The sequence below is a fragment of the Myotis myotis genome, unplaced genomic scaffold, assembly GCF_014108235.1.
Source record: "Myotis myotis isolate mMyoMyo1 unplaced genomic scaffold, mMyoMyo1.p scaffold_m19_p_17, whole genome shotgun sequence".
Classification (NCBI taxonomy): Eukaryota; Metazoa; Chordata; class Mammalia; order Chiroptera; family Vespertilionidae; genus Myotis; species Myotis myotis.
In genome coordinates this window covers 43,729,566-43,743,367 of record NW_023416321.1, presented here as the reverse complement: position 1 = coordinate 43,743,367, position 13,802 = coordinate 43,729,566, and the positions used below count along the sequence as shown (strand labels likewise).

General features: G+C 42.4%; 1 protein-coding gene across 1 annotated transcript in view; it reads right to left on the bottom strand.

The window, feature by feature from the left end:
* DNAH9 (dynein axonemal heavy chain 9) overlaps nucleotides 1–13,802 on the bottom strand; it is a 351,242-nt gene that overhangs the window by 105,243 nt on the left and 232,197 nt on the right. Inside the window, exon 49 of the mRNA XM_036342089.1 lies at nucleotides 7,927–8,187. Within this exon, the coding sequence (XP_036197982.1) occupies nucleotides 7,927–8,187 (261 nt within the window). The remainder of the gene's footprint in view (nucleotides 1–7,926; nucleotides 8,188–13,802) is intronic.

Here is a 13,802-nt window from a genome sequence, read left to right as displayed (position 1 = left end):
GTAAATTGATTTCAGAGGGGAAAAAAGAGAGATAAAGAGATAGAAACATCAATGATGAGAAAGAATCATTGATTGTCTGCCTCCTGCATGCCCCCTACTGGGGGAGGGGAGATCGAGCCCACAACTTGGGCATGTGCCCTTGGCTGGAATTGAACCTGGGACTCTTTAGTCTGCAGGCCGATGCTCTATCCATTGAGACAAACCGGAGAGGGCCAAGCTCTTCTTATGAGGCCAGTAGTATCCTAATTATAAAACCAGATAAAGACACTGCAAAGAAGAAAATTACAGGCCAGTATCCTTGATGAACATGGATGCCAAAATCCTCAATAAAATATTAGCAAATTGGATCCAGCAATATTAAAAAGATTATTCACCATGACCAAGTGGGATGTATCCCAGGGATGCAAGGCTAATACATTATTTGCAAATCAATAAACATGATACATCACACAAACAAATTGAAAGATAAAAATCATATGATCATATCAATAGATGCAGAAAAAGCATTTGACAAAATCCAGCACCTATTTAAAAAATACATATTTTTATTGATTTCAGAAGGGAGAGGGAGAGAGATAGAAACATCAACGATGAGAGAGAATCATTGATCAGTTGCCTTCTGCAGGCCCCATTGGGGATCAAGCCCACAACCCAGACATCCTGGTTCATAGGTTGACGCTCAACCACTGAGCCGCACCAGCCAGGTCCAGCACCCATTTTTGATAAAAACTCTCAGCAAAGTGGAAATAGAGGTATCATACATACTTCAACATAATAAAGTCTATACATGACAAACCTACAGCCAACATCATACTCAATTAGCAAAAACTAAAACCATTTCCCTTAAGAATAGGAACAAGATAGGGATGTCCGCTTTCATCATTCTTATTCTACAATCTACATTGTACTGGACATCTTAGTCACAGTGATCAGACAAGAAGAAAAAATAGAAGGCATCCACATTGGAAAGGAGGAAGGGAAATTGCTATTGACCTTGTCTCCCTCTTCTAGGGACCCTTAGGATGCATCAGGGCCCAGCTGGATAATCCAGGACAGTCTCCTCATCACAAGATCCTTAATTTAATCACACCAAGGAAGCCATTTTTGCCACATGAATTACAATTCCCAGGCTCCAGAGATTAGAGCGTGAATATCTTTGAGGGTGGAGGAGGCATTTATTCAGCTGCCAGGTTCTAGCAAACAAGAGTACTTCTCTTCTGCCCAGAGAAATATTTGCACATGTGCAATAAAGATGTATGCGCAAGGATATTTGTACTGAGGGAAAAAGAACCTAATTAATCACTCAACAATAGCTAAATTAAATACAGTACAATTATACCATGAGGCAGTAGGAAGCAGTAAGTAAAGTTTCAATGCATGTCCTGGCATGAAATAGTCTTGTTTCATGAGGAAAAGTAAGTTGACATTATAAGGAGGGGCAGAAATAGACTGATAGTTATGAGTGCAGGAAATACAGAGTTTATTCTTGTATTATTATTTATTAACTAGAGGCCTGGTGGATGAAAATTCATGCACTGCGGGGGGGGGGGGGTGATCCTCAGCTCGGCCTGCCCCCTCACAGTCTGGGAGCCCTCAGGGGATGTCCTACTGAGGCAACCGGCGATCAGGGGAAGGCGATGCCCCCATCACTCCTCTGCTGCTGCCACTACCAGCTGCAGCGCCTGCCTGAACCTCAGCCCTTGCAGCCACCACAGCTTGCCTGAGCCTTGGCCTGGCCCTTGTTGCCTGAGCCTTGGGCCCTGGCAGTGGCAGCTGCCATCCGCGGCCTGCCTGAGCCTCGGGCAGCTGCTGCGGGTTTGTCCAGAAGGACATCCGGAAGGAAATCCGGAAGATGTACGCTCTAATTAGCATATTACCCTTTTATCAGTATAGATTACTAGAGGCCCAATGCACAAAATTCGTGCATGGGGTGGGGCTGGGGGATCCCCCAGCCTGGCCTGCACCCTGTCACAATCCAGGACCCCTCCAGTGATGTCCAACTGCCTGAACTAGCAGTCGGATATCTCTCTTGCAATCCGGAACTGCTGGCTCCTAAGCACTCGCCTGCCTACCTGCCTGATTGCCCCTAACCCTTCTGCCTGCCTGCCTGATAGCCCCTAACCACTCTGCCCGCCTGCCTGATCATCCCTAACCACTCACCTGTCTGCCTGATCACCCTTAACCACTCAGCCTGCCTGGCTGATTGCCCCTAACCCCTCTGCCTGCCTGCCTGCCTGATAGCCCCTAACTGCTCACCTGCCTGCCTGATTGCCCCTAAGCACTCACTTGCCTGCCTGATCGCCCCTAACCACTTCTGTCTCGGCCACCCGCCACAGCGGCTTTATCCGGAAGGATGTCCAGAATGACAACTGGAAGGTCGTTTGGCTGTTTGGTCTAATTAGCATATTATGCTTTTATTATTATAGATTGTATTATTTTCCATGTGAACAACTATAAACCTACTTTTGCCCCATCCTGTACATTTATATTTAAAATATGATATACTTTTTATGTGCATTTGTATAAATATAAATACACAGAGCAGGACTTCTCTCTTAGGGGAGTTAAAAAGAGGATGATTTTATATTTTATGCCATTTGAATTATTTTTAACAACACAAATGTCATTATATATTATTTATATTATAAAAAATAAGTTCACTGTAAGAAATACAAAGGAAATAAATAGAAAATTCCAAATAACTTTGTAGGGTGAAAAAAGGGCCATGAAATTGTAAGCAGAACTATTCCTTAACGAGGCAGGAAAAGTTTTATTGGATTTATTTCAGTTTAGCCATAAAAGTGAAATGAAACTGCCAAAGCAGAAACTAAAAATGTGCGGAGATTCACTACCAAGCTCTGATTTGCAGGTTTTCTTTGTATTAACTAAAGATTCATTGTTAACTTGGAAAATGATGAGAAAACAGGGGAGTGGTTCTTAAATACCAGAGTCCTATGAATGCAGAGGGCTTGAGGGTACCTGAGGGACCCTCAAGTTCATGAAGCAATACTTCCCTATTACACGTGGCCCAGTCCCATCTATCCCACTGCATCAGTGGGTGAAATGGGTGAAGTGTCAAAGGTTATAAGATAAATAAGTCCCGGGGAAGAAATGTACAGTGTGATGATTATAGTTAACAATGCTAGTTGTATTTTTAAAGTTGCTAAGAGAGCTGATCTTAAGAATTCTTATCCAACACCTCCCCCCACCCCCCAAATAACCCCCCACTGTAACTATGTGTGGTGGATGGGTTAGCTAGACTTACTGCAGTCATTGTTTTGCAATATATACAAACATCGAATTTAGTTTGTACAGCTAAAACTAATATAAGTCCATATGTCAATTGTATCTGAATTTAAAAAATGCTGTTTGAGACCCATCAGTGGGTTGCAACCTGTGGACTGTAAACACCAGTCCACAGGTCCACTTCTTAGCGATGAACGGGGCTGCCAATGGTCCTTCTAGTCCACCTGGAGGGACTCAGCTCCACATCCAATTGCAAGGAGCCACTGCGACCCCGGCTCAGACACACCTCACCCTTTCCTGCAGCCACGTCTTTGCAAACATGACCCCTCTCCTGGGTGGTCTTTTCTAGTAAACGTGCATCCTGTGGTAACAAAGGGCTTTCTCTTGCCTCGTCAGCTGTGCCCTCCTCTGTGCTCTCAAGCCATCGAGAATGAAAAAGTTTCATTCCCATGAATGTAATACATGTACAGAGTGTACAAACTCTAAGAAAGCTACAAGGCTTAGAGTAAAGCACAGGCCCTCTGCACTCCAACTCCAGCTCCCCGAAAGCCACCACGCACAGCTTCTCCCAGCATTAATTCTGCGTCTCACTCCTTATCCATAAATAACATGCGTATGCTGCTATGTATTTCAATTTAAATGCTATCAAGCACTTCCTATGATGAAGTGTGAATATTTAGCTATTTTTACTGCCTTCCTTTCTCTCCTAATTGTCCTTCCCCCACTATCGTTACATAAAGATTTTTAGTTGAAGAACATTCATGATGTACTTGATAATGGTGATTAACATTGTTTACTGTGGGTTATAGTTTCTTCTTGTATGCCTTAAATGTTTTCTGAAATTAAGAAATACTTTTATTATTTGTTTTCTGACAAGGTAACTTTTAGGCAAACAGCTGAAAGAAGAAGAGGAGGGAACCATGGGGAGACTTGGGAGAAGAGCATTCCATACAGCCGATTTCAAAGGCCCTGGGTGTGATTGTGCTGGGAGTGTTTGAGACACAGCCAGAGGTCCATGTGGGCGGAGAAGAGTGACAAGAGGAAGGGGAGTAACTGATGTAGTAGAAGAGGTGGACTTGGCAAAATCACGTAGGGCTAGTAGGCCTGGTGACAACTTTGGATTTTATCCTGAATATCATGGGAAGCCAATGGAAGATTCTGACCAGATGGATGACATGGTCAAACTGCTGTTTCTAAAAGACACTCAGAGTGCTGTAATGGGCAAAGGCGTCACTGTAGCGGAGGTGTAAGCGGGAGGCCAATGGAGAGGCTATTGCCGCAGTCCAGGGAAGAGATGGTGGCTTGGACCACAGGGTAGCAGTAGAACAGGTCATTTGAATTCTGGATATATTTTGAAGGTAGAATTGATAGAATTTGCTAGTAGATTGGATGAGAATGTGAGATAAGAGCCCATTAATTCCTATTTGCCCCTTTCCATGTAATAAATAATAGAAATGGAGGGATCAAGAATTTTAGTGACTTGTGCCAGGCTACTCAGCTATTTAGAAGAAAAGTACTTATGACATGGCCTGGCACATAGTAGGCACTCATGTTTATTTTTTCACCAATAATCAATCAACTAACTAACCACCCAATAAATTAACCGAGAGTATTTATGGGCATTCACATTGTTTCCAGTTTCATGGAAACAGAAATGATAACACTTGTTATAATGACATCATCAACAACATTTACTAAGTGGCTGACATCTGTTAGTTACTTTTCATATATTGTCTCATTTAATCCTTATAACACCTAATGGGAACTATATTACTATTACCTCCAGTTAACAAACAAAGGAAATGAAGGCCCAGAGAAGATAAAATCACTCCCAGAGCCACACACAGTAAATAGACCAGCCAATATTTAAACTCAGCTCATCTTAGACCAGTGATGGCGAACCTATGACACGCGTGTCAGAGGTGACACACGAACTCATTTTTTTTGGTTGATTTTTCTTTGTTAAATGGCATTTAAATATATAAAATAAATATCAAAAATATAAGTCTTTGTTTTACTATGGTTGCAAATATCAAAAAATTTCTATATGTGACACGGCACCAGAGTTAAGTTAGGGTTTTTCAAAATGCTGACACGCCGAGCTCAAAAGGTTCGCCATCACTGTCTTAGACTATATGCCTGTGTCAGAAGACCTTATGATGTGACTAGGGGACATGACAGGAGGGTGTATTAGCAAATCAGTGCATTTTCTGTGCTCTAAAAACCGAATATGCTTGATTTTAAAATATGAGTAGGATTCAGAATGAGGCGAAAGAAGAGGAAATCCAAAATGCTGGGGTTGGGAAGGGTACCACAGTCTAATCAAAGGCTGAGAGATTGATCTGGATGCCACTGCGAGGGGTCAGAGAGAAGCCTGGCCTGGCTGTATTATAAGGTTCCAGCTGAGAATTGGGTTACACCTCCAGTTCCTGGCCTACCCAATGATACCCAGAGTTCCCAGTGGAGAAACTGTGTTTTCTATTAATTAGGGTAGAGGGCAACCTAAGGCCTTTATAGGCCCTACGTACCCTTAGTTTTAGGGAGTCCCACCCCACATCATAAAAATATTAAAATGCATTCAGAACTCCCATTAAATACAATTTATATATAACTATACACAGCAGCAGGGTTCTATAATATACCTCATTTAGTCCCAGATTTGCTGAGGCCCTAGCACAAAAGATACTAACTTCCAAAGTGAGGTGACGCTATGCAGAACTAATAAAAAAAGGTTTCAAAAGTCTTCACTTACATTGAGGGTACAAACGAGCCAGAATTTTGGAGGATAAGGGAGGTCTTTTAGTGAGAATTGTTGGTGAGTCCTACTCATCTGCCTTTAAGGGAAGATATGGGCCATCTGCCCTTTCCTTTCACATCAAGTCTAGAGGGAGCGGCTTTAAGGAGACCACTCAGAAAGCTTAGATGTTTCCCCCATAGTTTGAGCAACACAGTGGTCTGGAGGCTAAGGGATAGCCCTGAAATCGAGAGTGTGACAATAGCTGGCTAGCCTCCCGACAGTGGAACTAGCAGTGTGCTGCATGCATGGCCAGCACCCTCAGAGCATGTTTAGAGAAAGGGGGCACAGGTGTCTCCCACGGACCAAGAAGCGTGCACAGCACACCTGGCATAGGTTGACTTAGACCTTGACCACGCCGTCCATGTGAAGGGCCAAGTGAGCTGCTAGACTCTCAGGAGAAAGAGAAGAAAGCAACCTTCAGGGGGAAGACACCACAACAGAGAAAGTGCCCGTTCCTCTCTGATGCCAACTCCTGATGACGTGAGCCTGTCTGCACTTTTCTCTCTTTGCTCCCTTTGCCCCTCAGCCATGGTTGTCCCAGTGTGAAAGGAGCTGAAATGTGAAAAACAATAAAAGGAAGCAGCTAACCACATGTTCCCCCAACACCTGGAATAAATTTAAAGGGAACCAAACAAAGTGCTTTATGAATACAGCTCAAGAGTCATGCTTGTTCCACCAAATGGTTATGAGTATGAGTTAAATTTAGTTGACACATAGTTACATGTTGTTGACAATTGAATGCTTGCTAATTTTGACTTTGTAGATTTTTAGAAGTATTTTGGAGACAACACCTTGTTTTACTCTCACATTTTAAAATATTTTCATAGGGCCTTAAAAGTCTTGTGTATCCGATAGTACATAATGGGTAGAATGGCCAGGGGATGTATGGCCAGAAGATCTCTGGACTTGGATTATAAAGTCTGGCTCCAACATTGAGGTTTGTGACTCCAGGCAAGTCAGTTCTCATCTCTGGGCCCTGAACAGGTTGACCCCTTCTGTCCTGAATGGCTCTAAGACTCACATCTCTGGGGTTTTATTGGTAGCTTCTGGTGACTGACATAGTTCATTTAAATAAATGTTTGTTTGCTTAGTGAATGAGCTAGTGACAGCTGGATTCCACCCTAAGCTCTCCTAATGCACTTGTGTCTCTTTGGATCACCAGGGTATCAGGTTGCCTCTGGGAGAGAGGAGAAATCTGCGCCCTGAGGGTGAGCAGGCACCGCAGACATCCTACCATATTATTATTATTATTATTTTTTGGTTTCCAAAGCTTTCCCCCCCATTTTATTGAATAAGATATTACAAATGTGTCCTTATCCCCCCAATGTCCCCTCACCCCCCCAAACCTGCCCTCATCCCACCCCCCATTGTCCACATCCATCACTTATGCTTATATGGAGTTTCCTCAAAAAACTAAAAATGGAACTTCCATTTGACCCAGTGATCCCACTTCTAGGAATATATCCCAAGAAGCCAGAAACACCAATCAGAAAGGATATATGCATTCCCATGTTCATAGCAGCACAATTTACAATAGCTAAGATTTGGAATCAGCCTAAGTGCCCATCAGCAGATGAATGGATTAAAAAACTTTGGCACATCTACACAATGGAATACTATGCTGTTGTAAAAAGGAAGGAACTCCTACCATTTGCAACAGCATGGATGGAGCTGGAGAGCATTATGCTAAGTGAAATAAGTCAGTCAGAGAAAGATAAATATCATATGCTCTCACTCATTTGTGGATTATAATGAACAACAAAAACAAATGTAGAGACAGAGAAGCATCGATCAGATGCTCAAAACTCAGAGGGAAGGCAGGGGAGGGTGAGGGTGAAGGGGAAAGATCAAAGGACTTGTATGCATGCATATAAGCATCCTACCTTATTGAGGGTGTTGAGAGCTGCCTGGGCTGCTGTGAGTGCGGGCTCTGCTTTGGCCAGGTCTTCTTCACAGTCCTTCTGCTTCTGCTGCACCTCCAGCATGATGAGGGCCACCTTCCGCTCCTCCTCGTCCGCCATGGTTTTCTCTCGGCTCACCTTGTCAGTCTCTACGCCCACCTCCTGAATCAGCTTGTCTGCATCTTCATTCTTCTGCTTCAGCTCCACTTCCTGCGTGGCCAGCTTGGCTTTCAGATCATCCACCTGCAACCGAGAAGCACCAGGCTTATTGGGAGTCAAGGGACTTCGGACATAGCCCTGGGGATCTGACCCAGCAGAGCAGAGAAGAATACCAACTCTTCTCTGATGCGAAGGTGCAAAGCTAAGCTCTTAGCTGGTACCAAGCTCCCAGACCCGGGGAAGGAAAGGAACCTACAGTCAGTGTGGGTTCTAAGCACATGCACTGTCACCTGTCGTTCTCCTTAATGCCCAAATGACTCAGGCTGCTTCTCACTCATATTGGTGCTTGTGTCTCATAAAAATTTATGTGCCTAACATAATACCTTGCACATAGTAGGCCCTTCATGAATATGTCATTGTTTAATTGAAATTGGCCATTGTGGAGTATAACAGGAATTTAGGAAGCAATAAAAAGTGAGCGTCTGTGTGTCCTGAGAGAGAGAATATATGGACAGTGGCCAGACCGTGTATAAAAGTAGAACTCCGATCTACACTAGTAGCCACTTGCCCAGGAAACCAACCTAGTACCTCCACCAAACAGCTCAGGAGGCCAGCCTGCTGTCAGTCAGACTTGTAGGAAGTCAGACAGCTGTCTAAGTAACGATCCAAAAGACAAACCATAACCTTTGTAACAACTGACCCAGAATGGCCAAGACGATTGATAACTGACAACTTCCTTAATTTTTGTCTCTGTTTCCAACTTAGGACCAACTGGAGGAAGTCAAATGCTCACGGACGCCCCCTTCTAGTCAGCCCGCCTACACCTGCCCCACCCAACAACCTCCACCAGGGCAGAGCCAGGCCTCCTGTCCTTCCACTGTACAGCTCTACCACTGCCCCTCCTGCCTGCGGGTCAAAGCCAAAATGCAAATGACGTGGCTGACTCCCTTGCGAGAGCAAGCTCTGAATAAAGAGCTTTCCCTTGTTCTCAGTTGATTGGTCTTCATTTATGTCCACAACCCAGTTTGACCAAGCTGAAGTGGGACAGCAAGGGTCTCAATGGTCCAGATGAGCTGGGTTTGTCATCCAGCCTCCACATTTATATGCAGGTTGGAGGCAGTGATGGGAATATCAGCACCCAGGAAACTGTCCATTTCTCGGATCAGCTGGAGAGAGGGGAATGGTTTTTTATGTACATTCGGTTCAGTAGAATGTGGTGGTTCTGATGTAGTATCAGCCTCGCCTGGGAACTAGTTAGACATGCAGGGTCTCAGGCCCACGCCAGACCTATGGAATCAGGAATTCAGGAGCTGGGGCCCTGCAGCCTGTCTTAACAGGCTCTCTGGGTGATTCAGATGCTCCCCCAGATTTGAGAATCACTGGCCTAGTGTTATGGCCCTTTCATATGCAAAGAGAACACTCAGATCTATTTATTTCTGGAAAGTAAAAAGCCACTGTATTTGCAATAGGGCCCATAAATTACATCCAGAATGACCTCTTGTTTCTCACTTTTCTGCAGTCTATTTCACACAACAACCGAAGATTACTTCAGAGCTCCTAGAACACGTTAAGCAGATTCAGCTGCTTTATGATGCAAAATACATAAGGAGAAATATAAGACGGAGGCTGGGGCGTGCCGATAATTCCCTTTTCATGGCAGATCAAAAGAAAAGAAAAAGAAAGCAGAAGAAATGAATGCTCTTTAATTTTGTGTATTCATGGGGACTGGAGACTTTGCATTAACCCCGGATGGAGGCCTGCTCCCTAGAGCACATCCTATATCCCCATGTTGGAAGGTTAATCCATTTCCATCTCCTGTGGCTCAGCTGCAGAGTTCTCTCCACAAGGACAAAGACGCAATTGTAAATCAAAATGATTGAACCATATAATCACTCCAGTCAGCAAACACCACAGTAACTTTTTGTTCCTTTTTAAATCTTGGGAGATTTGAGAAAATTGAAGTGGTTTTTTTTTTCTTTGTTGTTTGTTTTATTGATTGCAGATATGGCTTCTGACCTCAGACCCAAGGTAAGTAATCACCTGCATGTGAATGGGAGCTTTATAGCTCTTAAGCGGTGACATGGAGTGACAGGAGGGACCTGCCACTCAGAATTAGGCCATTCCCCGCAAAGCTATAGAGAAGGCATAACTCAGGTTCATTCCATGGCTCTCCTGCAATGGAACAGGACATAGAATAGTTTGCTGGCAATTTTGCTCCTCTCTGTTCTCTTCCTCAGAGCATTCGAGCCATCCTCTGGATCTCTTCTTACTTAGACACCCCCACACCGGGAAAGGAAGAGTGCCGTGAGCACGGAGGGCCCCTTTCCTCAGTCTTGCCAGCATCATGTGTGGCAAGTGGGGGGATGTTGTCTGAATGGGATGATGACAAAATTGTGGTGGGAGATACTCCCTTCTTCAAGGATCAAGTTCCTTATGCTACAAAGAGATGTCAAGCTTCCCAGGACCTTCTCCCTGGAGCTCTAGAAAAAGGAGAGGGAACCCAGGACAACCAAGAACAAAAAATACTCCACCAAGGGTTGGAGGCCTAAAAATAAATAAATAAATAAATGATAAATTTAAAACAAGGATTGGAGGCCTAGAGGTATCTTCTTTCCCTTTCTTTCTTTCTTTCTTTCTTTCTTTCTTTCTTTCTTTCTTTCTTTCTTTCTTTCTTTCATTTTCATTTAAATTCTTTATTGTTTAAAGTATTACATAAGTCTCCTTTTCCCTTCACTGAACTCTCCCCAGCCGCTCTCACCTCCCAGCACATGCCCTCACCCCGCTACTGACTGTGTCCATTGGTTATGCTCCTATGCATGCACACAAGTCCTTTGGTTGATCTCTTACCCTTCACCCTCTCCTTTGCCTTCCCTCTTAGGTTGGACGGTCTGTTTGATGCTTATATGACTCTGGCTCTACTTTTGTTCATCAGTTTATGTTGATCATTATATTCCACAAATGAGTGAGATCATGTGATATTTATCTTTCTCCGACTGGCTTATTTCACTTAGCATAATGCTCTCTAGGTCCATCCATGCTGTTGCAAATGATAAGAGTTCCTTTTTTACAGCAGTGTAGTATTCCACTGTGTAGATGTATCACAGTTTTCTAATCCACTCATCTGCTAATGGGCACTTAGGCTGTTTTCAAATCTTAGCTATTGTAAATTGTGCTGCTATGAACATAGGGGTGCATATATCCTTTCTGACTGGTGTTTCTGATTTCTTGGGATATATTCTTAGAAGTGGGATCGCAGGGTCAAATGGAAGTTCCATTTTTAATTTTTTGAGAAAACTCCATACTGCTTTCCACAGTGGCTGCACCAGTCTGCACTCCCACCAGCAGTGAAGGAGGGTTCCTTTTTCGTCCCATCTTTGCCAGTACTTGTCGTTAGTTGATTCGTTGATCATAGCCATTCTCACAGGTGTGAGATGGTACCTCATTGTCGTTTTGATTTGCATCTCTTGGATGATTAGTGACTTTGAGCATGTTTTCATATGTCTCTTGGTCTTCTGAATATCTACTTTCGGAAAGTGTTTAATTAGGTCCTTTGCCCACTTTTTGATTGGCTTGTTAATCTTCCTTTTGTTAAATTGTATGAGTTCCCTATAAATTTTGGAGATTAAACCCTGATCGGAGATAAAATTGGTAAATATGTTCTCCCATGCAGTGGGCTTTCTTGTTGTTTTGTTGATGGTTTCTTTGGCTGTGCAGTAGTTTTTTATTTTGATGTAGTCCTATTTGTTTACTTTCTCCTTATTTTCCATTGTCCCAGGAGCTGTATTGCTACAACATATGTCTGATATTTTGTTGCCTATGGATTCTTCTAAGATTTTTATGGTTTCCCATCTTACGTTTAAGTTCTTTATCCATTTGGAGTTATTTTTGTGTATGGAAAGCATGTCAAACTCAAAGGCTAACACAGGCCAAATAAACAAGGTTTAAGTTTATGTGGGCCACAATAAAACAAAAGCTTCAACTTTCATAGAAACGTAGGTCTATTTTGATAGAGACATGTTGAATACAAAGGGCTGAAATAAATGAATAATCATTAACATAAAATAATAGAGCATTTTAATAGAAATTAATATTTTTTCTTGAACATTAACTTATCAGACACTGAATAACTGCACAAATTAACAAGTGTAACATAAATAAGCCTATTTTTCTTGTTCTCCAAAAGCGAAATATTTCCTGTTATGCACACCGGACAAGTCAGTATAAGACTAATGACGTGGCAGTTGGCTGCTAAAATATTCGCTGCTAGTATTAGTGGAGAGACACGGTGCGCCTACGCATAAGGTGCGTAAGGGAAATGAATGCAACACGATGATAGTAACCAGTCATTAGCGAATGTTGTTGTTCATTATTAATAATTATGTATAACAGGATATTGTAAAAATTAAGTTATGAAATTTTTATTAAAACATTTCTTACATACCGTTATATTGGCTGGGCCACAAAAATATTAGTTGTAGGTTGCATGTGGCCCAGGCAGGCCATGAGTTTGACATGCTATGTGTATGGTGTAAATAGGTGGTCTGGTTTCATTTTTTTGTATGTATCTGCCCAATTTCCCCAACACCATATTGAAAAGACTGTCTTGGCTCCATAGTATGTTCTTGCCTTCTCTGTCAAATATTAAGTGAGCTTGGGTCGATTTCTGGGTTCTCTGTTCTATTCCATTGGTCTATGTGTCTGTTCTTGTGCCAGTACCAGGCAGTTTTGAGAACAGTGGCTTTGTAATATAGCTTGATATCTGGTATTGTGATCCCTCCAACTTTGTTCTTCTTTCTCAAGATTGCTGCAACAATTTTGGGTTATTTTTTATTCCATATGCATTTTTGGAGAGTTTGTTCTATGCCATTAATATTTTAATGGGGATTGCATTGAATCTATAGATTGCTTTGGGTAGTATGGGCATTTTAATGATGTTGGTTCTATTAATCCATGAACACAGTATATTCTTTCATTTGTTTATGTTTTCCTCTATCTCCTTTTTCAATGTTCTGTAGTTTTCTGAGTATAGGTCTTCTACCTCCTTAGTGAAGTTTATTCCTAGGTATCTTAATTTTTTTTTGTTGCAATGCTAAATGGGGTTGTTTTTTTAGTTTCTCTTTCTGTGAGTTCATTATTGGTATACAAAAAGGCCATAGATTTCTTGGTGTTAATTTTGCATCCTGCTACATTGCCGAATTCATTTATTAAGTCTAGTAGTTTTTTGATGGAGTCTTTAGGGTTTTCTATGTACAGTATCATGTCATCTGTGAATAATGGCAGTTTTACTTCTTCTTTTCCAATTTGGATGCCTTTTATTCTTCTTGTCTGATCACTATGACTATCACTTCCAGTACTATGTCGAACAGGAATGGTGAAAGTGGGCATCCCTGTCTTGTTCCTGTTCTTAGGGGAAATGGTTTTAGTTTTTGCCCATTGAGTATGATGTTGACTGTAGCTTTATCATATAAGGCTTTTCTTGGTATCTTCTTTCTTAGCTCTGAGTTCATATGGTTACCCAACACTTTGTGATAGGAATTTGGACTTCAAGCAGGCTTTCCTCTTAGACATGGATGTTTCCATCTATCCTATATAATAAAACCCTAATATGCAAATCCACTGAACAGCAGAGCAACCGGTTGCTGTGATGCACACTGATCACCAGAGGGCGGACACTCAATGCAGGAGCTGCCCCCTGGTGG